Genomic DNA, 25,952 nt, shown 5'->3' on the forward strand with positions numbered 1-25,952 from the left:
CCCCTCATCCTGATGAGAAGGCACTGTGTCTGGAACCGGATGATGTTTTACGGACTTTGAGGAGAATTAATCCAAGGAAAGCTGCGGGACCAGACCAGATACCAGGTTGCGAACTCAAAGGATGTGCGGAACAGCTGACACATGTCCTTATGGATATATTTAACATCTCCTTGTGTCAGGCTGTTGTGCCATCTTGTGTTAAAACCTCAGAAATCATCCCAGTTCCGAAAAAATCCATAGTCACAACCATGACTGACTATCGCCCTGTAGCCTTAACATCAATAGTGATGAAATGTTTCGAGAGGCTGATTAAGGACCACATTACTTCTGTCCTACCCTCCTCATTTGATCCACTCCAGTTTGCCTACCGCTCCAACCGTGCTACAGAGGATGCCATATCCATTGCACTCCATTTTTCGTGGGAACATCTGGAGAACAGAGACGCTCTGGTCCGCATGCTGTTTGTTGATTTTGGTTCGGCTTTTAATACCATCATCCCTCAGAATCTGATCAGCAAACTGGGCCCATTGGGACTGAGCATACCTCTGCAAAACTGGATATTGGACTTTCTAACGGGTAGACCTCAGTACGTACGGGTAAGGAGGAATAAATCAAATATCATCTTCTTGAGCACAGGTTCTCCCCAGGGGTGCGTTCTAAGTCCCCTCCTCTTCACACTCATGACCCACGACTGTTGTGCCAAGTTCAGCACAAACCAAATTATTAAGTATGCGGACGACACAACAGTGGTGGGTCTCATTCGAGGTGATGGCGAGGGGGATTACAGAGAGGAGGTGAAGTCATTTGTGGAATGGTGTGATAAAAACAATCTGATACTGAATGTCGAAAAAACGTGATCGACTTCAGGAAGAAACCGCTGATACACATCCCAGTCTACATTAAGAATACTGCTGTGGAAATTGTGCAGTCTACCAAGTTCCTGGGAGTCAATGTGACGAACAACCTCACCTGGTCCCTGCACACCTCCTCCATCATCAAGAAAGCTCACCAGTGCTTGATCTTTTTGCGGAGGCTAAAGAGGGCCCATCTCAGTAAGTCAGTCCTCACCACTTTTCACAGAGGGACCATAGAGAGTGTGCTAACCTGCAGCAGCTCTCTGTGGCAGGAGAGCTGCAGCACTTTGGACTGGAAAGCACTGAGGAAAGTGGTGAGGGCTGCGGAGAGGATCATTTGGAGCCCCGTGGCCAAATGTACAAGATTTGGCAAAACAACGCTGTCTGGCCAGAGCTGTGCGGATTTCCAGAGACCCTACTTATCCTGCCTCTGAACTCTTTTCCCTCATGCTCTCAAGCAGAAGGTACCGCAGCCTGAAATGTAGAACTACCAGGTTTAAAAACAGTTTTTTTCCTACTGCCGTTCGTCTTTTAAATGAAGCATTTTAGTATTTTATTGTAGGTACTTTTAATTCAGAATTTTATGTAATTTCAATTTAGACTTTTATGCACTTTTAATTAGAAATTTTTATGCACCTCTAATCAGAATTTTGTGCACCTTTAATCAGAATCTTTCTGCACTTTTAATCAGAATGTAATTGATTCTAACTAAATGTTTTTATTAATGTCTTGTGCATCGTCTTTTCGTTCTGCAGCACATCTCGGTGAGATGTGCTGCAGAATGACAAATAAAATTGAATTGGAATTGGAAGCCCCCTTGGCATCTATTCCAGCTTTGAATCTTCGTGGTCAAGTCTCTGTGAGCTTTGCCCACCTGTATTTGGACAGTTTATGCCTAAGTGTTCCCAACCGGGGCAGTACCGCCCACCGGTGGGTGCTGAAGAAATCTAAGGGGGCATTTCTGGTCCAAGACATATTAAGGGAGCGTTGAGGATCAGCCACCGCCCCCTTGAGCAATACTCGCAAGAACGCACTGAAAAGTTTGATTAATAGTAAAAATCATCAAACTCATGTTTCAACCAATTATTCTAAATGTCCATTAAGAAAGACCCGTCCTTATTAAATAGTAGGTATTGGTACATTATACAGGGTGGTCCAGATCTAATTATGCAATTTTCACTATGCTATAACTTAAGTTTATTACATAGAGAATTCACAAAAAAATTATTTTTGTTGCAGATAGATGGCAGCACCTGCCCTGCATTCGTTTATTGCAAGATATTTCGAACAATTCTTTTGTCTTGCATTGTTTTCCTGCATTGCATTAAAGTTGCATAGTTAGATCTGACCACCCTATATTACAAGTTTGCACAAGTCATGCATTCTCAGATCATGCAAGTCCTTACAAGATTAACACACGTGCAGAGGACCGAATCTATGCATGTTTTGATAGCTTCATTGAACATTACTATAAATAAGTGAGAAGTTGGGCGGCACGGTGGCGCAGTGGTAGTGCTGCTGCCTCGCAGTTAGGAGACCCGGGTTCACTTCCCAGGTCCTCCCTGCGTGGAGTTTGTATGTTCTCCCTGTGTCTGCGTGGGGTTCCTCCGGGCGCTCCGGTTTCCTCCCACAGTCCAAAGACATGCAGGTTAGGTGGATTGGCGATTCTACATTGGCCCTAGTGTGTGCTTGGTGTGTATGTATGTGTCCTGTGGTGGGTTGGCACCCTGCCCGGGATTGGTTCCTGCCCTGTGTTGGCTGGGATTGGCTCCAGCAGACCCCCGTGACCCTGTGTTTGGATTCAGCGGGTTAGAAAATGGATGGATGGATGGAAGTGAGAAGTTTTTTGGAATTCCTAAACCTAAAATTACAGTGTAGTGCCTACAGTACCTATTCAAAGAAAAACTTACATGGACCTACTTATTAAAACTAGGGAGTTTTGCCCCGGGGCGGCACGGTGGCGCAGTGGGTAGCGCTGCTGCCTCGCAGTTGGGAGATCTGGGGACCTGGGTTCGCTTCCCGGGTCCTCCCTGCGTGGAGTTTGCATGTTCTCCCCGTGTCTGCGTGGGTTTCCTCCGGGCGCTCCTGGTTTCCTCCCACAGTCCAAAGACATGCAGGTTAGGTGGATTGGTGATTCTAAATTGGCCCTAGTGTGTGCTTGGTGTGTGGTGTGTTTGTGTGTGTCCTGCGGTGGGTTGGCACCCTGCCCGGGATTGCTTCCTGCCTTGTGCCCTGTGTTGGCTGGGATTGGCTCCAGCAGACCCCCGTGACCCTGTGTTCAGATTCAGCGGGTTGGAAAATGGATGGATGGATGGAGTTTTGCCCCCTGCTCACTTCGCTTGCCAACCCCCCGGCCTGCGCTATGCGCCAGCCACTTCGCATCTCTGCCGCTCGCGTATGTGGATTTCACTTTCACCAAACAATAATTCTCGCAGATAGGCCTCTTCATTGGGAAGAAACACTACTTTTTCCTGATGGCACCACGAATTAGACGATCTACAAGTCTCCCACCATCATATTTAGCCGAAAGAGGATTTAGCAAAGTCTTCAATCTATTAACAAAGAAAAGAAACAGATTGTCAATAGTGGAATGCGGCAATTTAAGATTGCTGATGACAAAAATGGTGGCAAACATCGAAAAATTATGTCATCACACCAAGCTCAGCCCTCTCACTCATTATATTATATTCATTTTTTTAATAATATATATTTTGTTAATCATACTTTGAGCAATACACCAATATTGTTAATATCTTCTAATAAAAATCTGTGCTAGTTTTCCAATATACAGTATAGTATAGTTCATCCATATGGGGTGCTATCGAATCACTCTTTGAAAAAGTGGGCTCTAACCCAAAAAAGGCTGGGAACCTATGGTTTATGCCAATCTTCCTGACATATCCTCTCAAGGTCCATTATGTTAGATGAGGGGTATCTGCAAACTGCCCAATCCACGGATGTTCTGTGGGATTTAACTCTGTGCCACTCAAGGATACTCACCGACTTGTCACAAGTCACCCCAGCATTGTCTTAACTGTATGCTTGGAGCCATTGTCATGCGGAAAGGTGAAAACTGTCACCCAAGTCTGAGGTGGCGTGCACTCTGGAGCACAATATTAAAATCAGATATGTAAAAAACACAGCAATCAAGACATAAACTTGATTTAGATAACTAAAATATAGCAGTAAGCATAAAATGTCTGGTATAACATTAGATCAAAGATGTTAAGCCTGTGGATGTTTATTAAAGTTGAGATTATTTAGAGTCTTATTAGCAATTGTTTCCTTCCAAGATATCCAAAAGAGACTTACCAATGCCCTCGGCATCCTTTCAGGGTATTACACTAAATAGTTCCTTAATGCCAACCCAGGAAGACACAGGTCTGTACCTTCCATCTTAACAACAGACAAGCAAACACAACTCTAGAGATCAGGTGGAATAACGGAGGTATTGAAGAACATCAATCATCCTGTTTACTTAGGCATCACCCTGGACAGGACACTCTCTGTTAAAGAACATGTTTTTAAACTCATAAAGAAGATATCCAGCAGGAATAATCTCCTAAGCAAACTAGCAAACACATCCTGGGGAGCAGACCCTAAGACCCTGCGATCAATGGCCATTGCAATCTGTTATTCAACTGCAGAGTATTGCCCACCATTGTGGGCTAGGTCAACCCATGCCAACAAGGTTGACCATGAGCTAACTAGTGCATTGCGAACAACATGCCTTCCTACTGTATACAGAATCGCACCTCCCCATATACGACGAGAAGGTAGCTGAAGAGTAGAAAGATTCAAGCAACTGATGGACTCCAGACACCCACTTCACCATCACCAGAAGGTTCATCGCCGACTACCTTCTCATCGGAGTTTCGCCGCAGTGGAACCCCTTAATCCAAAGCAGTCCACAAAATATAAGCTCGAGAGACTGACTGTAGCCCTACCAGTGAAGCTCTTCCTACACCTCAAGAGGAACATCCCTCTCTAGGAAAGACTGGTTTAGCCGAGCGAGGTCAAGTGTGGACAAAACAAGGGACAACCTATTTAGATGGGACCTCACAACAAGCGCTGAATGTCCCCGTGGTGAACCCCACCCAAACAATGGACCACATTCTCCATGAATGTTCCCGAGGCCCTACATGTACCAATGAAGATCTTAAGGATGCTAACGACTCCGCTCTTACCTGGATACGGCAGTAGTGTGATAAGATATGATGGTTAGCAATTGGAATTAAAGATCATTTGAACTGGCACCTTTGAACCCGGGACCTGTAAAGCCTGCTTATTTTTGATTTTTCTCGTTTCCTGTCCAATTTTACACTTCCCCGTCTTTGAAGGCGACTCTTCTCTTAGCGTGCCGCTTAGGTGTGTCTCGCACTCACACCCTCTCCAAAGTCAAACTAACCAATCACAACAAAGCCAAACTGACCAATCAGATTGCTGTGAAGGACCGGACCCACAGACCTGAGTGTTTTATTATATAGTAGATAGATGTAGCCTTGACTGGCAGTATTGGGTTCACGGCTGGGGGGGCACCAGTCCATCACAGTCTATATGCAGGTACACACCGACAGTCGCTTACAGGTTCTAATGTCAGTCTCAGGCCCAATCACAGTGTAGAGTTAAGAGAGTTCTCCCCATTTTCTGATGGCTTTGTAGATGTCGGCCTGATTATTTCTTGCACTGGACTGATATCCCTTTCAGCGTTGGTTCCTGGCTTATTCCTGGTGCCAGACAAGTCTACCATTCTTCTCCAGGTTACACTTTACAAAGCACACTCGGAAAATGGATGCATGGACAGATAAACTGAAAGGCATTGCGCTTTCCTTTCACCGGCAAAAGAGTTGTTGCAAGCCAACTTGAACGTGCAAAACTGGCGCGGTTTGAGTGAACGTGGGCATTTCCTGTTTTGGAGCTGTCATGCCCTCTAGCGTTAATCGTGCTTTGAACCTTGACTCCAAGATAACATCTCGGAGCCTCATCTGTGGTATGCGGCCTGCTTAATGTATTTCAACGTTTACATTTAATAATATCGTGCCACGCAATACAATGCCGCCCACTCATCTATTGTCATCCAGTAACGTTAAGAACCGGGATTCACCTCCTGGGTGGGGTGTCCTTTGTGTGAAGCTTGCATGCACGTTCATACATGTTTCTAGAAACAGCCTAAAGACATTTCATCTGATTCACTGGCAGCTGGGTGTGAGTTTATGTGGCTGCGTCCTGAGCCCGGTGTCCCATTCTTGGCTTCTTCTATTAGTGCTGAGAAAGATAAGACTTGGCAACTGAGCCATTAGTGTATTTCACTCACCAGCAGAGTAACTATGTCTGGTGTCACTGAATGCAGTAACCAAGACCCCCACAGGCCCCTGGGTGTCTTTAAACCATTAAAATAACCTCGACAAGAACAAGCCATTCAGCCCAACAAAGCTCGCCAGTCCTGTTCAACTTAATTCTTTCAAAATAACATCAACAGTCCAACTGTCTACCACACTACTTGGTCACTCATTCCATGCATCTGTGGTTCTCTTGTAAAGAAAAACTTCCTAATGTTTGTGCAAAATTCACCCTTAACAAGTTTCCAACTGTGTCCCTGTGTTCTCAGACTCATTTTAAAGTCACCGTCTCAATCCACTGCACTAATACCTTTATAATTTTAAACACTCCAGACATGTCACCTCTTAATCTCCTTTTACTTAAACTGTAAAGGCTCAGCTCTTTTAATCTTTCCTCCTAACTCATCCCCTGTAGCCCTGGAATCAGCCTAGTCGCTCTTCTCTGGACCTTTTCTAGTGCTGCTATGTCCTTTTCGTAGCCTGGAGACCAAAACTGCACCCAGTACTCCAGATGAGGCCTCACCAGTGTGTTATAAAGCTTGAGCAGAACCTCCTGTGATTTGTACTCCACACATCAAGGCGCTATATAACCTGACATTCTGTTAGCCTTCTTAATGGCTTCTGAACTCTGTCTGCCGGTTGATAGTGTCGAGCCCACTACGACTCCTAAGTCCTTCTCATAAGGTGGACTTTTGATTTTCAGACCTCCCATTGTGTATTCGAACCTCACATTTTTACATTCTACGTGTATCACTTAACATTTACTGACATTATGCAAGCATTGATTCTGCAAAAATGGGCTGCCATCAGTCAGGATTTGGCCCAGAAGTTGATTGCCAGCCTGCCAGGGTGAATTGCAGAGGTCTTGAAAAGGAAAGAAGGGCCAACACTGCAAATATTGATTCGTTGCATAAACTTCATGTCATTGTCAATAAAAGCCTTTGAAACTTATGAAATGCTTGTAGTTCTACTTCAGTACACCACAGAAACATCTGACAAAAAGATCTAAAAACACTGAAGCAGCAAACTTTATGAAAACCAATACTTGGGTCATTCGCAAAACTTTTGGCCACAACCGTAAGGTAACATTACAGGCTAATTGGAAATGCCAGAATAGCTGCAGCGTTTTAGCACAAAATATATTCATAGACTGCAATGCTCATCTGTTCGCTGTCATGACATATAGTGATACACCAATGGACTACCAATAAAAGGGAATGACATGTTGTCACAGCTGCTGTGTGCGCTCTCTGTCGTTTAGTTATGATGATACTGTCAAAGTCGATGTAAACTTGAAATGGTGGCTATGTTCGTGAAAATGAATTGCAAAATATACATTCTAGATAAATGATGTCACACCCTGTCAAAAGGAAGCAAAAAGGACTGCCGTTAAGAGATCTGATGACGAAGAGCCACAGCAGATGCAGATTTCAGTTCTCAACACGCTTGAGTCAACAAATAGGCCTAACAAGGGCAGTAGAAACATGACGAGGCCACACAGCGTCCTTTTAAATGAATAACTAAGCTCAGTTAATATTACTTTCTAACTGGAAATGCAAACAGGCCATGCCAGAATAGTTGCAGCATTTTAAAACAAAATATATCCATAGACTACAATGCTTTTCTTGATTCTGTCTGCTGTTATGACATATAGTGATACACCAATGGACTACCAATAAAAGGGAATGACATGTTATCACAGCTGCCGTATGTGCTGTCTGTCATTCAGTTATAATGATATTGTCAGAGTTGATGTAAACTTGAAAGAACTGGTGGCTATGTTCGTGAAAATTAATTGCAAAATATACATTCTATGTAAACGATGTCACACCCCGTCAAAAGGAAGCTAAAAGGACTGCCGTTAAGAGATCTAATGACGAAGAGCCACAGGAGATGCAGATTTCAGTTCTCAACACGCTTGAGTCAACAAATAGGCCTAACAAGGGCAGTAGAAACACGATGAGTTATTAAACGAATAACTAAGCTCAGTTAACATTACTCTGTAACTGGAAATGCAAACATGCCGCGCCAGAATAGTTGCAGCGTTTAAACACGAAGCATATCCATAGACTACAGTGCTCATCTGTTTGCTGTTATGACATATAGTGATACAACAATGGACTAACAATAAAAGTGAGTGATGTGTTGTCGCACCTGCTGTGTGCTCTCTCTGTCGTTCAGCTATGATGATACTGTCAGAGTCGATGAAAACTTGAAAGAACTGGTGGCTATGTTCGTGAAAATGATTTGCAAAATATACATTCTATGTAAACGATGTCAGACCCCATCAAAAGGAAGCTAAAAGGACTGCCATTAAGAGATCTGATGACGAAGAGCCACAGCAGATGCAGATTTCAGTTCTCAACACACTTGAGTCAACAAATAGGCCTAACAAGGGCAGTAGAAACACGACGAGGACACACAGCATTCTTTTAAATGAATAACTAAGCTCAGTTAACATTACTCTGTAACTGGAAATGCAAACATGCCGTGCCAGAATAGTTGCAGCGTTTTAACACGAAGCATATCCATAGACTACAGTGCTTATCTAGACTCTATCTGCTGTTATGACATATAGTGATACACCAATGGACTACCAATAAAAGTGAGTGATATGTTGTCACAGCTGCTGTGTGCACTCTCTGTCGTTCAGTTATGATGATACTGTCGGAGTCGATGTAAACTTGAAAGAACTGATGGCTATGTTCGTGAAAATTAATTACAAAATATACATTCTATGTAAACGATGTCACACCCTGTCAAAAGGAAGCAAAAATGACTGCCGTTAAGATAACAAGAGCCACAGGAGATGCAGATTTCAGTTCTCAACACACCTGAATCAACAAATAGGTCTAACAACGGCAGTAGAAACACGACGAGGCCGCACCGCGTCCTTTTAAATGAATAACTAAACTAAGCCAACATTACTCTGTGGTGCTTCAGCCCAGACACAGACAGGCAGACACCAATGGTTCCAACACACACGCATTTTATTCACAATATTTACAGTTCCCAACAGAGTCCCACACAGCACACAGCGCCCCTACACCAATCACCCTCAAAGTCCAGGCCTTCCAAAAATCCTTCCCTTGCTTCAGCGCCTCCACTCCTCTCCTCCGAGCTTTGTCCTCTTCCTTCCGACTCCGGCTCCTGACTGGAGAGAGGCGGTCCCTTTTATTCCCACCCGGATGTGCTCCAGGTGCCTCCTGATTAGCTTCCTGCGGCACTTCCGCCACACCAGTCCCTAGTAGTCCTTCCTCCAGCACCTCCTGGTGTGGCGGAAGTGCTGACGTCCAGGGTTTCACCGTTGTCCGGGTGCCCCCCTGGCGGTGACCACAGGCCCCTATAGGGTTGAGCTTCCATGCTCAGTTCCCATGGCCCCCATGGTTGCCCTCTTGTGGTCCAGGGGAGGCATAGTCCCTCTCCCGATCCTTCTAGGCGTCCCAGCTGGGCACAGCCCACAACCGCCCACCACACTCTCTAACTGGAAATGCAAACATGCTGTACCAGAATAGCTACAACGTTTACACATGAAGCATATCCATAGACTACAGTGCTTATCTAGACTCTGTCTGCTGTTATGACATACAGTGAAACCTTGGGTCACGAACGTCTCGGACCACATACAAATCAGGTTACGACCAAAAAGTTTGCTAAATTTTTGCATCTGTTCACGACCACACACTCGGGTGACGAACAAGCCAGTTTTCCTTCTGGTTCGTACGTACCGATGATTTCCGCACGTGTTCAGTCTCTCCCTGTACATTGTTCTTGGTCAGACATGCGTGCATTCACTGTGAACTCTTTGTGCTCTATTTCGTGTGCTTTTGCATTAATTTTGCCAATTAATCATGGCCTCTAAGCAAGTGAAGAGTGGTAGTGTTCGTGAGAAGAAAGGTTTGAAGAAAATTGAAATCGAATTAAAGAAAGAAATTATTGACAAGTATGAGCGTGGCGTTCGTGTTACTGATCTTGCCGCCAAGTACAAGAAGTCAAAATCTACAATTTCGAATATTCTAAAGCAGAAAGAGGCCATTAAAGCAGCTGATGTTGCAAAAGGAGTTACAGTGTTAACCAAGCAGAGGCCTCAAGTGCTAGAAGAGGTGGAAAAACTGTTGCTAGTGTGGTTGAACGAGAAGCAATTTGCAGGGGATAGCATAAGCGAGACAATCATATGCGAGAAAGCCAGAAAGATTCATGGCGATTTGCTGCAAAACTATCCTTCTACGAGTGGCTAGTTCTTCCTCCTCACTTCCTTCATGCCAGAACTCGACTCATGCAAGGTTAGTTTTCTTGGTAGTTTATGGTTATTTTTTTGTATAAATTACGGATTTTTCAAATTTTCATTTTTCCCTGTGCTTAAAACTCATTAAAAAATGTGTTTACAGCGTGCGGTTTGTAAGGCTGTAGCGTTAACTTGCAATGTTAGCGTTCTCTGTTCAAGGTTTTCTCAGTGTTATTCAATGTTTTTACATTTAGTTTACTATTACACTGTGCATTCTATGGTATAATTAACTATTTTTGTGCTTAAAAATCTTTAAAAAAAATATATTTACATTCAGCTCGTACGGTCCGGAACGGATTAATTGTATTTACATACAATCTTATGGGGGAAATTAGTTCGGGTCACGACCAAATCAGGTTGCGACCAGAGTTTTGCAACGAATTACGGTCGTGACCCGAGGTTCCACTGTATAGGGATACAAAAGTCAAAATGGCAGAAACATATCGTAGCAGGCAGAAGTAGTGGTCTATTCTGTCTCAGCGTTCAATATAACCTACAATTTAATAATTAAGCTTCAAATACCTTTTGCTACTGAGCTCCGCAATTAATAACATCAATTTTAGCTTTTCATTTTCTCTCAGAGTCAAGTCTTGAGTTCGGTTTCTTCTACTCTCATAGAGCAACCCCGATGGTTTAAAGTGCACGGACTGGAGAAGATTGAGGGTGAGCGGTTTAGGAAGACCCCCTGTGGGTGAAGCCTTTGCACTGCCGGATTTCACCGCTGTACGCTTTTTAATGAGTTGTCCCCAGACGAGATTTGAGAATCACATCTTGTGTTACGAGACCAGTTCAGTGTGTCATTGATGTGGACCCCCAAGTGCTTGTAGCAGTGCGCCACCTCAACATCCACACCCTGAGCAGTGATGGTTCTTAAAGGGTCTTTGTTATGACGGAAGTCAATTACCCATTCTTTTGTAGACCTAGACAAATACAAAAGTGTAGCACATGTCATCCATTCATGAATAAATGAATGTGCAGCTCAAGCTAAAAAAAATAAAAAACGCTGCATAGAGGAAAAAAAATGACACCAGTGTTTAATGTCGCAACTTGTTTTAAACCCACAGGACAGCATTTTGTTTTTGTAATGGAATTATTACAAAGGAAAATATACCCCCCTCTGACCCCCCCCTCTCCCCCAGGCCCATTTCACTAGGTGCTGTTGAATAAACAAAGCTGGTATTCTTATTACAAGGCTGCATTTGGTGACAAAGCAATTTAGTGAACGCTGCCCACGGTCAGGCTGGCACCTCAACAGCTGCTTTGTTCCACTTTCTCCCACACAGATGATCACATCATGCATGCGGCTGGAAAGACGCTCGCCTTCTGTTTATTTATTCGTGTGCACGGGTGGGGTCAATGTGTTTCATACATTGTAGTTAACTGTAGAGCAACAAAATATCTTAGAAAATCGGATACAGGAAAGAAAAGGCATATTTTAATGAGTTACCCACAAATGGTGAAAAAGCCCCCTAAGGGATCAGATGATAGAACTGGACCTTCCACCCTGGCAAACATGATTACTATTATTATAATGTGTCTGAAAGATGGTTTATCCCCAATTACTGTGTGTGTGTTTGTCTTTGCCCTGCAAAGGACTGGCACCACATTCAGAGATTGTTCCTGCCTTGTACCCGTTGGTTGTTGAGAAAGTCTCCAGATGTCCCACAAACCCTGCTCATGATATGCAAGGTATTAAAAATGGACAGATTCATGGGACCACAGAAACCATCTGCATTAGAGGGGGTGTAATACCCCGGTGCCCACCGTCTTCGTCAAAAAACTCAATTCCAGGACATTCAGTCAGTACCCACTTCCTTCCAAACACAGGTTTTGAGACCCTGATGGCCAGTATCATGGGTGGATTTGTTCTGTTTGTGACGTGAGTAGTAATAGAGAAAAAGAAGAGACATTCATTGTTACACTTTTACAGTATTCCTTTTCTTTTTTTTTTTTGCTTCTGATACAGTTGCTGTTTCACTGAGGAATCAGAAAGTGACAATTCCACAAAATAAAATTCACGTGGTGTCTTCAGCATCCAACGTGACCATCCCAGCCCTCCAGCAGTTTACTGTGTGTCTTGAAGCCAAACGCGCCAGCCCCAACAACAAGGACTGGAAACTTTTTTCTTACATGGACTCTTCATCTACAGATCTGCTGAGTTTTGGGAAGTCATCCTCGTCCTTTGTGCTAAGCGTGCTGGGTCACGACTGTGACGTCAGCAGTGCTGTGACACTCTACCCAGACGGGGAACTCTTTTCCTTAGAAATGACTCCATTCTGCCTCGCATGGAATGGCTCTCTCGGCGAGCTGAGGGTTTTCACGAAAAGCAGCCAGGCCACCTGTCTTTGCCCAGACCTGACCAACAAAGTCATTCCAGGGAATGGTTTATTTCTGCTCGGTTCGAATTATAAAAATTTTGAAAGTGCAAATGTGGATGTTTACAATGTCCGCTTCTGGGCGTCAGCCATGAGCAGCCAGAAACTTTCCAGTCTTACCTGTGATGAAAAGGGCAGCGTTATAGACTGGGACAACGATTACTGGAGCATCCACCCCAACTACCTGAAGACAGAAGTCAACTTAAGCTGTGGTGAGTCATTCAAATATTAACTTAATAGTACTTAACGTTTTTAGAATGTAAAATTATTACTAGTTTTCATTTTACCTCATTGGGAATCTGAATGTTTAGTGCTGCAAGTGAAATGGGATATGGGGGAGATTCATCAAAACTTGGAAAATAAATATTATACAATTCAAGAGTTCAAGATGGTCAAAGACAAACTTTGGCTGCTTCTCTATCTACAATATAATAAAACACTAAGGTGTGGGTGTCGGAGCAATCTAATTGGTCAGTTTGGCTTTGGTGACACAGTCCAAAGGGAAATTGTGAGTGTGAGACGCACGAGGAAGAGTAAAGACATATGAGTCACGCTGCCTTCAAAGACTGTAAGTAGAAAACCTGACAGGAGGCGAGAAAGGCACCTCGAAAATATAAGAAGCAGGCATTATGGGAACACTCTCAAGAGAGGCAGCGTAGGTAAAGAGACGTTAGGAAAGGCGTAAGATGTGTGCTGACAGAGTCGCCTTTAAACACAGAAAGTATAAAACTGGACGTGAGGTGAGAAAGGCACCTCGAAGATAATGAGAGACTAAGAAGCAGGCGTTACCAGAAACACGCTCGAGAGAGGGAGTGCCGGTGAAGAAATGTTGATAAAGGCATAAGATGTGAGCTAACAGAGTCACCTTCAAAGAAAGAAAGTACAAAACTAGACGTGAGGTGAGAAATGCGCTTCAAAAATAGCGAGAGTCTGAGAAGTAGACGTTACGGGAATACCCGCGAGAGAGGGAGCGCCGTTGAAGAGTCGTTAGTAAAGACATAGGATGTGTGTTGACAGAGTCGCCTTCAAAAACAGAAAGTATAAAACTAGACGTGAGGTGAGAAATGCGCTTCGAAAATTACGGCAGAGTCTAAGAAGCGGGCGTTACAGAAAGGTGCTCGACGGAGGGAGTGCCGGCAAAGAGACATAAATAATTGCATAAGATGTTGTGCTGACAGAGTCGCCTTTAAACACAGAAAGTACAAAACTGGACGTGAGGTGAGAAAGGCACCTCGAAGATAATGAGAGACTGAGAGTCAGGCGTTACCGGAAACACGCTTGAGAGAGGGAGCGCCAGTGAAGAGTCGTTAGTAAAGACATAAGATGTGTGCTGACAGAGTCGTCTTCAAAGATAGAAATACAAAACTGGAAGTGAGGTGAGAAAGACGCCTCGAAAATAATGACAAAGTTTGAGAAGAGGGCATTATGGGAAGGCACTTGACCGAGGGAGTGCTGGTGAAGAAACGTCGATAAAGGCGTAAGATGTGTGCTGACAGAGTCGCCTTCAAAGACAGAAAGTACAAAACTGGACGGGAGGGGAGAAAGGCACCTCGAAGATAATGAGAGACTGAGAATCAGGCGTTACTGGAAACACACTCGAGAGAGGGAGCGCCAATGAAGAGTCGTTAGTAAAGGCATAAGATGTGTGCTAACAGAGTCGCCTTCAAAGAAAGAAAGTACAAAACTAGACGTGAGGTGAGAAATGCGCTTCGAAAATTACGGCAGAGTCTAAGAAGCGGGTGTTACAGAAAGGTGCTCGACGGAGGGAGTGCCGGCAAAGAGACATAAATAATTGCATAAGATGTTGTGCTGACAGAGTCGCCTTTAAACACAGAAAGTACAAAACTGGACGTGAGGTGAGAAAGGCACCTCGAAGATAATGAGAGACTGAGAGTCAGGCGTTACCGGAAACACGCTCGAGAGAGGGAGCGCCAGTGAAGAGTCGTTAGTAAAGGCATAAGATGTGTGCTAACAGAATCGCCTTCAAAGAAAGAAAGTACAAAACTAGATGTGAGGTGAGAAATACACTTCGAAAATTACAACAGAGTCTAAGAAGCGGGCGTTACGGAAAGGTGCTCGATGGATGGAGACATAAATAATTGTGTAAGATGTGTGCTGACAGAGTTGCCTTTAATGACAGAAAGTATAAAACTGGACGGGAGGGGAGAAAGGCACTTCAAAAATAGCGAGAGTCTGAGAAGTAGACGTTACGGGAATACCCGCGAGAGAGGGAGCGCCGATGAAGAGTCGTTAGTAAAGACATAAGATGTGTATTGACAGAGTCGCCTTCAAAGACAGAAAGTATAAAACTGGACGTGAGGTGAGAAAGGCACCTCGAAGATAATGAGAGACTGAGAAGCAGGCGTTACCGGAAACACGCTCGAGAGAGGGAGCACCAATGAAGAGTCGTTAGTAAAGGCATAAGATGTGTGCTAACAGAGTCGCCTTCAAAGAAAGAAAGTACAAAACTAGACGTGAGGTGAGAAATGCGCTTCGAAAATTACAACAGAGTCTAAGAAGCGGGCGTTACGGAAAGGCGCTTGATGGATGGAGACATAAGTGTAAGATGTGTGCTGACAGAGTTGCCTTTAATGACAGAAAGTATAAAACTGGACGGGAGGGGAGAAAGGCACTTCAAAAATAGCGAGAGTCTGAGAAGCAGGCGTTACAGGAACACCCGCGAGAGAGGGAGCGCCGATAAAGAGTCGTTAGTAAAGACATAAGATGTGTGCTGACAGAGTCGTGTTCAAAGATAGAAATACAAAACTGGACATGAGGTGAGAAAGATGCCTCGAAAATAATGACAAAGTCTGAGAAGAGGGCATTATGGGAAGGCACTTGACCGAGGGAGTGGTGGTGAAGAAACGTCGATAAAGGCGTAAGATGTGTGCTGACAGAGTCGCCTTCAAAGACAGAAAGTACAAAACTGGACGGGAGGGGAGAAAGGCACCTCGAAGATAATGAGAGACTGAGAATCAGGCGTTACCGGAAACACGCTCGAGAGAGGGAGCGCCAGTGAAGAGTCGTTAGTAAAGGCATAAGATGTGTGCTAACAGAGTCGCCTTCAATGAAAGAAAGTACAAAACTAGACGTGAGGTGAGAAATGCGCTTCGAAAATTACAACAGAGTCTAAGAAGCGGGCGTTACGGAAAGGTGCTCGATGGAGGGAGACATAAATAATTGTGTAAGATGTGTGCTGACAGAGTTGCCTTTAATGACAGAAAGTATAAAACTGGACGGGAGGGGAGAAAGGCACCTCGAAAATAGCGAGAGTCTGAGAAGCAGGCGTTACGGGAACACCCACGAGAGAGGGAGCGCCGATGAAGAGTCGTTAGTAAAGACATAAGATGTGTGCTGACAGAGTCGTCTTCAAAGATAGAAATACAAAACTGGACGTGAGGTGAGAAAGACGCCTCGAAAATAATGACAAAGTTTGAGAAGAGGGCATTATGGGAAGGCACTTGACCGAGGGAGTGGTGGTGAAGAAACGTTGATAAAGGCGTAAGATGTGTGCTGACAGAGTCGCCTTCAAAGACAGAAATTACAAAACTGGACGGGAGGGGAGAAAGGCACCTCAAAAATAGCAAGAGTCTGAGATGTAGGCATTAAGGGAACACGCTCGAGAGAGGGAGCGCTGGTGAAGAGTTGTTAGTAAAGACGTAAGAGATATGCTGACAGAGTCGTCATCAAAGAGAGAAAGTGTAAAACTGGATAGGTGTGATAGGCACCTCGAAAACAATGAGAGTCTGAGAAGCAGGATTTACGGGAACACCGGTAGAAAGACGTTCACACATATGGGAATACAGAGGAAAGGCGCTGAAGGTACACGTAAGAACAAGTTATCATAAATATTTTTCAATTCTTCTATTTCCTGTCTTCAATCGGTAGCGTGGCTTGTTTTTAATAAAAATCTAACCCGATTTTGAGCTCAGGCTCTGATTGGTTAGTTTGAATGCCTCTCATTGAATAATTGAATTGAAGATTATCAGGATAAGTTCATTGCTACATGTTGTTGGTCAAATAAAGAAAGCTGACTCCAAATGGTGCTGTATGATGAATATATCAAAGTGTGCTTGGTACTACTCTGAAATATGTGCGGGGTGTATCATTTTAGATTTCCCTGTTTTGCGTATATTAAATTAAAAGTAGGTGATAATGTAATTGCTATTGATCTGCTACTAATAAGGAGGTAACTAAACTGTCCGAAATCTCAAGAATTTTGAACTTACTTATAAGATTTCTTTTTATATTTTGTACATTCAGCCACAATTTGAGATACTGATAGTTATGAAACAAAATATTGAGAGGCAAAAAGCTCCATTGTGACTGAAAGTGAATCCTTAGAACACCATCCTTGACTTTATCATAGAATGGGTGAATATTATCATAAGAATATAAATATAAACATTCAGTTACACTCAGAAACATCACGGAAAGCATCTTGTTCATCATCATCATCATCATCATCATCATTTTCATTCAGTTTTTCCTGGTGAGGTTCTTGACTTGGGCTGATCAGGCACCCTTACCCTTAAATGTCATTCAACTCTTCTTGGGGAACACCCAGGACAGCCGAGATATTTTCCTTTAGAGTCATGCTGGGTGTGCCTCTCTGTCGTCTCTCACTTGTACACCTCTGAAGGGGACCACTCAAGTACAGGAGCATAGCCAGAAATTCATTCTGGTGGGGATGAGAAGGTATGTGAATCATAAATTTGTATATGATTAATTAGTTGGAACTGTCATATATTTCAGGGGGTTTTCCAATCTGAAATTACCCCCTAACCTTACACTCTACCCACTATGCCTATATCCAAGGAGTATTCTAACTATGTACAGAACATATACCAACTCTACTGGTTGCTGTCAGTCTACAAAAGCAGGAGTCTTACTCAGAGATCCTACTGTGTCGTTGAGATCATCACTCTACCACAGAGAGTTAGGCCAGCATTCTTCTTCATGAACCTTCATTTTGGCCATCTGTACTTGTGGTCTCATTTCTTTCTGTCACTATAGTATACCAAGCATATGACCATAGGTGAGGATTGGCATGGAAACTGACTGGTAAATTGACAACTTCATCAGCAGAGTTAGCTCTCACTTCACGCCTACAGGTCAGTAAAACTCTTTTCTTTGACAAGGGGAACAGGGATGCTCGGATTTTAGGTTTGTGGCCAGGCTAAGTGTAGCATAAATAGGGGAAGGTAAACACAAGGAATTATAGCAGTGCAAAATACACAAAACACAAAAGTCCAGAGGAAACCTGGCTCTACCAACTAAAAAAATCAAATGGCAAGCCCTTACCATTACTTCTCTTTTGACTCCGTGCCCAGTGGCCTTATTACCACTGATCCCTTTTATGTCTGATCTCGTGATTACCTTTTGGGTCAACATCAGTTACCTCGGAAGAAGTTCTGGGCCACGTTTGATTCTATAAACACCTGAGGCAGTTCTTCAACACCACTGAATTGTGGCAGCAGGTATCCCTACAAACTTGATTACAGCAGGAGCCCAAACAGTGGCAGTTTCTGGCTACTGGCATCGATTGGCATGGGGACCTTGCCACACCTGGTTATACTCTACTTCCCACCGTATATCGATTGACTTTATTATCAGTACAATTTCTACACATTGGCTATTTCTACCATAATGTGTTCTAAGAGATCTCCTGTCCAAGATGCCATCCAAGATAGATTAATATTAGGTATCTATCTATCTATCTATCTATCTATCTATCTATCTATCTATCTATCTATCTATCTATCTATCTATCTATCTATCTATCTATCTATCTATCTATCTATCTATTTGGTTTTTATGCCTTGATTACAGGAAAAGCACTATATAAATAAAATGTTTTATTATTATTATTTTCTTGTTTTATATAGTGCCTTACATATCTATCTATCTATATGCCGATCTGGTTTTTAGGCCTTGAGCACGGGAAAAGCACAATATAAATAAAATACATTATTATTATTATTATTTTCTTGTTTTATATAGTGTCTTACATATCTATCTATCTATCTATCTATCTATCTATCTATCTATCTATCTATCTGGTTTTTAGGCCTTGAGCATGGGAAATGCACTATATAAATAAAATTTATTATTATTATTACTATTATTATTTTCTTGTTTTATGTAGTGTCTTACATATCTATCTATCTATCTATCTATCTATCTATCTATCTATCTATCTATCTATCTATCTATCTATCTATCTATCTATCTATCTATCTATCTATTTTTTAGGCCTTGAGCATGAGAAATGCACTATATAAATAAAATTTATTATTATTATTTTTATTGTTATTTTCTTGTTTTATATAGTGTCTTACATATCTATCTATCTATCTATCTATCTATCTATCTATCTATCTATCTATCTATCTATCTATCTATCTATTTGGTTTTTATGCCTTGATTACAGGAAAAGCACTATATAAATAAAATGTATTATTATTATTATTTTCTTGTTTTATATAGTGCCTTACATATCTATCTATCTATATGCCGATCTGGTTTTTAGGCCTTGAGCACGGGAAAAGCACAATATAAATAAAATACATTATTATTATTATTATTTTCTTGTTTTATATAGTGTCTTACATATCTATCTATCTATCTATCTATCTATCTATCTATCTATCTATCTATCTATCTATCTATCTATCTATCTGGTTTTTAGGCCTTGAGCATGGGAAATGCACTATATAAATAAAATTTATTATTATTATTACTATTATTATTTTCTTGTTTTATGTAGTGTCTTACATATCTATCTATCTATCTATCTATCTATCTATCTATCTATCTATCTATCTATCTATCTATCTATCTATCTATTTTTTAGGCCTTGAGCATGAGAAATGCACTATATAAATAAAATTTATTATTATTATTTTTATTGTTATTTTCTTGTTTTATATAGTGTCTTACATATCTATCTATCTATCTATCTATCTATCTATCTATCTATCTATCTATCTATCTATCTATCTATTTGGTTTTTATGCCTTGATTACAGGAAAAGCACTATATAAATAAAATGTATTATTATTATTATTTTCTTGTTTTATATAGTGCCTTACATATCTATCTATCTGCCGATCTGGTTTTTAGGCCTTGAGCACAGGAAAAGTACAATATAAATAAAATATATTATTATTATTATTTTCTTGTTTTATATAGTGTCTTACATATCTATCTATCTATCTATCTATCTATCTATCTATCTATCTATCTATCTGTTTTTAGGCCTTGAGCATGAAAAATGCACTATATAAATAAAATTTATTATTATTATTATTATTATTACTATTATTATTTTCTTGTTTTATATAGTGTCTTGCATATCTATCTATCTATCTATCTATCTATCTATCTATCTATCTATCTATCTATCTGTTTTTTAGGCCTTGAGCATGGGAAATGCACTATATAAATAAAATTTATTATTATTATTACTATTATTATTTTCTTGTTTTATATAGTGTCTTACATATCTATCTATCTATCTATCTATCTATCTATCTATCTATCTATCTATCTATCTATCTATCTATCTTATAGCGTTTTTCACAATTTATCTCTAATCAAGATTGTGTTAATGCACCTTATAAAATCAAGCCTTCGACGGAGTGAATTATATGTAATTTACAAGTACTAAATATAATTGATGATGCCTCAGGCTGTCACCATTTTGAACCCTCTAAAGTAATGAATACTGTAGATTTCAATACAAAGATGGCTATCATCTCCTGCTAATACTGTGGTGTTCATTTCAAGCGGAGGTATTTCTGAGTTCAGAGAAGGGAAACAAAACACGAATTTCCTCAATGGTCGACGGGTTCCGTCATTTAAATTGTTCTCTGTCTGTGTTCCTTCTTCAGTGTGATACAAAAATAAACATTTCATCTGTACCGAGAAAGGCTCAAGTACACAATGAAAAGGACAAAGTGAGACGAGGGAGGAGAGCAGAAGTGGGGTGAAAGGATCAAAAATAAGGCGTAACGGACTGGTGAAGAGTGTGAGGAAGGATGGGCCAGAAAAAAATTAAATAAGAGCAAGTACAATTTATAGGATAGAGGAAGGTGAGGGCTGCAGGATGAACAGTATCATCTGGTTGTTATGGATCCAGATGTGGAAAGACATTTCCTTGATATAGCACGTTGTATAGGTGTCCCTCTCCCAGACTGCTGTTACTTGTACAGTACAGCAGCCTACCATTCCCTCTAGAAGACCAGATGGTATCAGGCAGAATCTCTGCATCTTGCTACCTGGAAATAGGAACACCATCTCCAGCTCAGCCTGGCAAAGATAGACCTTCTTGTTATCCCAGCTTGTCTGTCTATTCAGCACCCCGTCCCTGTTCATCTTGGCTTCTTATTACTAACACCTGCTACAGCCTTGGGGTGATGATCGATTCTCAGCGGTCCTTCACTGACCATGTTGGAGCTATCTCTTGGTCTTACAGATTCACTCTATAGAGTTGTGGCCAGGTTTAGTGTAGCACAAATATTGGATGGTAAACACAAGGAGTTTGACCGCTGACCATGTTGTCGCTGTCTGTTGGTCTTACAGGTTCACTCAGATACTCAGACCATATCTGACGGAGTATGCAGCACAACTCCAGGACCAGGCTTTGGTCTTATCACATGTGGACTATTGCAACTCTCTGCCAGCTGGGATAACTGCTTGCCAAGCTGCTGCAGGTGATTGAAAATGCCTTGGCATGTCTGGTGTTCAACCAGCGAACGTGACACATGTCACTCCTCTTTTCTTTTTTTTTCTTGATTTCTTTACATTTTATTGAATTTGTTACAAGCAAGTCAAACTTGACAAAAGAGAAAGAGAGCTAAGCCAGCAGCCAGAGTGAAACTTTAAAAGTAGAAACAAAGGGGAGCAAATCCTTTTCCCCAATTTAAATGCTTATTGTAAAATGTTATTGATTAGATCCAACTTCAAGTAGTATATAACATCAGTTGCCCACTGACTGATTCTTCCAGTTGATCAACATAAGTCTACTTGCCAATAGTGAAGTAAAGGCCATTGCAGTTTGTTTGTCCTTCTTCTCCACTTTAAGCCCTTCATTGAGCCCACCAAACACAGCTGTTAGTGGATTAGGATGGATTGTGACACCAAGGCTGTCTGAAAGGCATTTAAAGATTTTGGTCCAGAATGATTTTAATTTGTTGCTTGCCCAAAACATGCGGCCTAGTGAGGCTGGAGCTCGATTGCAATATTCGCAGGTTGGCTCTCGCCCTGGAAACATTTTGGACAATTTTAAACGAGACAGATGTGCTTGATAAAACATTTTAAGTCGCTCCGCATTTTGGATCACCACATTGGCTCCCTGCAGCAGTATATATTAAGTTCAAATCCTTGATAGTTTCAGAGTAGTCGATGGTCGGCACCTGTACATATGGAGACACTTGTGGGGTCCTGTGCTCCTTCTCGCCCACTCAGGTCTGGTGATGCCACTTCTGTCCGACTCTTTTCATGTGTAACTCCTAGCTGGTGGAATGAACTGCCCACCTCCATGGTCAACTGCAACTCCCCCCAGTGTGTTTAAGAATCGTTTAAAGACTATTTTGTTTGGTGAATGTCTGTCTAATAGACGATGGCCTTGATAAGCTCTTTTAACTAAGGAAGTGGAACTCGCTTGTGTTTTGCTCTGAGCTCTTCACGTGTGATGGTCAATTTTGTGCCCTTGTCATGTAATACTTGTTCCAAATCAGTCCCTCAGTATGATGTTTACTCGATTATGTTTGTAAGTCACTTTGGATAAAAGTGTCTAATATACAAACAAATGTAAAGTTAATGAATGGACAGATATAAACAACAACATCCAAAACATTTCTTTCTATAGCACATTTTCATACAAACCACATAGCTCAAAATGTGTTACAAAATGTCAAAGAGAAAACTACAAGAAAAGAAAAACAAAGAAGATTAGGCAATAATATTAAAGAATAAATAATAAAGAAACAAATTAATTCAAACAGTCTTAAAAAGAAGAGTGTAACAGTGCTACCGCTGAAAGGACTCCATTTCCCAGCAGCCCCAAAGGGGATTGCCCTCATTGAATGCCTGAAATGGGTGCAGAGGCTGTTGGGGACAAGAAAGGCCAGCGGGAGACTTGAAAAGGGGGCTGGCGAAGCAGCAAGGGGAGGTCGGTGTTTCTGTGTGTCCCGTGTGTCCCGTCCAACATAACCACCGTGAAGTCATTTGTACCGTCAATCGTTTCTCGCAAAGATGAATGGACTGTCTCATGCCTGCCTGTTGTGTGAATAGTTGTGGATTAGTCGTTGTGTGTCTTCGGAGGGAGCGCTTCCCCAAATAATACCCTTTACCGGTAGGACTGTTTAATTCATTTATTACGGAAGCTGTTCCCAGGATCATCATCGTTATCTTTACTCCATACCATTTCATCCATTTCTGCCACATTAGAAATGTGATAACGACATTGTCGTGAGTGTTTATTGTCGTGGTCGATTGTCGTGTTAATATTTGTATCACCGAAAGGGAAGGGGAGGATTGTCTGGCTTTTGTTGTTTATATATCTGATTTTCCACTTAATATATTTCACTAATTTGTTCCATTCGTGTCTCTGTCTGTGAGTGTGTGCAGGTCGGGCCAAGACTGGGTGCGTTCCTGGAATCCCCACCGAAAAAATAAGTAAATCATCGTCCAATCGACGGTGTGAATCTGAGCGGCACCAGACCACAATAAAACTGTTATCCTTATATACACTGTCATGATTTACATCTCTAAGGAACAATCTGGTGATGACGTCAGATGGCCGGGAGGACATAAAACACAAAAACAAAACAAAAAAAATCCAAGACTAACCAGAGATTCAATATGCACAGCTAATCAGTAGCTCTAGCCAGGGTATGCTAAACTAAAGTAGTGAGTCTGAAACTGAGGGGGCACCTCTTATCTTAGCAGGCAAATCATTCCATCGCTTCAGGGCCCTGTAATTACAAGCTCATCATCCCAATGTTATTTTATAAATCCTTTGGAATACTAAGTAGGCCGTCATCTTGAGATCTTCATGTGCACTCTGGTTTGTAGATAATGATAAGTTTAGATAGGCAAACAGTGTCTTAGCCATTTCAGGCTTTGTACGTTAAAAGGAGGATTTTGAAATCAACCCTAAGCTTAACTGGGTGCCAGTGTAGGAACTTGAGAACTGGACTTATGTGTTCGTCCTTTCTAGTTCTTGTAATGGGATTTGCAGCAGCATTTTGAAATAACTGAAAGCTGTGTAAAGAAAGATTTGAATAGCCAGTGCAGTAGTCAGTCCTACTAGAAGTAAATGCATCAGTTAATTTCTCAGTATCCTGCAAATATAAATGGAAAACAACACGTTTTGTAATGTGTGTTTCAAAAGCCATGGCGATGTCAAAGATAATACCTAAGCTGCATGATGATTCAGTAAATCTAATGGTGATTCCAACTGAGTGATATACTATTGTTATGGTCTGCGTCCTTCCCTCCAATAAATAACATTTCAGTTTTTTTTGTATTCAGACACAATTGATTAATTAATTATCCTGACAAAAAAATACAGGCTAACAAACAGATTCAATATGCACAGCTAATCAGCAGCTCTAGCCAGGGTATGCTAGACTAAAGTAGTGAGTCTGAGACTGAGGGGGCACCTTTTATTTTAGCAGGCAGATCGTTCCATCGCTTCAGGGCCCTGTAACTACAAGCTCGTCATCCCAATGTTATTTTATAAATCCTTTGGAATACTAAGTAGGCTGTCATCTTGAGATCTTCATGTGCACTCTGGCTTGTAGGTAATGATAATTTTAGATAGGCAGACAGGGTCTTAGCCATTTAGGGATTTGTATGGTAAAAAGAGTATTTTGAAATCAACCCTAAGCTTAACTGGGTGCCAGTGTAATGACCTGAGAACTGGAGTTATGTGTTCCTCCTTTCTAGTTCTTGTAATGGGATTTGCAGCAGCATTTTGAATTATCTGAAAGCTGTGTAAAGAAAGATTTGAATAGCCAGTGCAGTAGTCAGTCCTACTAGAAGTAAATGCATCAATTAATTTCTCAGTATCCTGCAAATATAAATGGAAAACAACATGTTTTGTAATGTGTGTTTCAAAAGCCATGGTGACGTCAAAGATAATACCTAACCTGCATGCTGATTCAGTTAATCTAATGGTGATTCCAACTAAATGTAAAAGTGATGGAATATTATTATGTTCTGCGTCCTTCCCTCCAATAAATAACATTTCAGTTTTTTTTTCTGTATTCAGACACAATAAATTAATTAATTATTCTGACAATATTAATGAAGCATACCATGAGAGGAATATTATTTTGTCTAAGGGAAAGGAATAATTGGATGTTGTTTGCATATAAGTGACAAATGAACGCCTTATTCTAATGCCAGCTGGTGGAAAATGAAAGTGGCCAAGGTCCATTGTGCATGTCAGTGGTCTGCAACAGGAACAGAGAGAACAAACTGCGGTAGTGGTTTCTGTAGCTTATTTTTAGATCTCGGCTACAACATTGGTCTTGTATTAGCACTTCAAGTCATTTGTGCAGCCAAGTTGACATCTCCCACCAATCTTAGTGAGCTCAAGTCTTCATCTGGCATTACCCCCCCCCCCCCCCCCCCCCAGATACTCTGTGCTCCTGTTCCCCATACTTGAAGGTCTGGCAGTCATCTGGTATTTAATTATCTGACCCAAGTATGTCTTTGTCTGGTGGCCACCATCAACCAAGGTTAGTGAGCCCAAATCTTGGTCTTAAACCCCCCAGATACTCTCTGTTCCCGTGTCCTGGATTTGAAGGTCAGGCTGTCAGAACCTCTTTCTTCATATTGGGTACATCTCTTTATAGGCTCACTATTGTCCCATGCAGAGTGTATAGGGGACGTCTTACTTGCCATGTGCCAATTAACATACAACATGTTACCTCTTTCCTTCACCTTGTTTTAAGTATAACTACCCTACCCTGAAACTTCTATATACCTCACCTGAAAATAGCACTAAAGATGCTATTATACATATTGGGATTCAAATTCATGCAGACTGAATTATCTTATATTTAGATGCATCCATGTTTTG

General features: G+C 41.6%; 1 protein-coding gene across 11 annotated transcripts in view; it reads left to right on the forward strand.

The window, feature by feature from the left end:
* Window positions 1–25,952, forward strand: part of adgrg6 (adhesion G protein-coupled receptor G6) — a 193,136-nt gene that overhangs the window by 53,062 nt on the left and 114,122 nt on the right. For all 11 annotated transcript variants that reach the window (XM_051919519.1, XM_051919518.1, XM_051919523.1 and 8 more), the window contains exon 4: window positions 12,445–13,065. In XM_051919519.1, coding sequence (XP_051775479.1) covers window positions 12,445–13,065 — 621 coding nt within the window. The remainder of the gene's footprint in view (window positions 1–12,444; window positions 13,066–25,952) is intronic.

The sequence above is a fragment of the Erpetoichthys calabaricus genome, chromosome 15 (genome assembly GCF_900747795.2).
Source record: "Erpetoichthys calabaricus chromosome 15, fErpCal1.3, whole genome shotgun sequence".
NCBI lineage: Eukaryota > Metazoa > Chordata > Cladistia > Polypteriformes > Polypteridae > Erpetoichthys > Erpetoichthys calabaricus.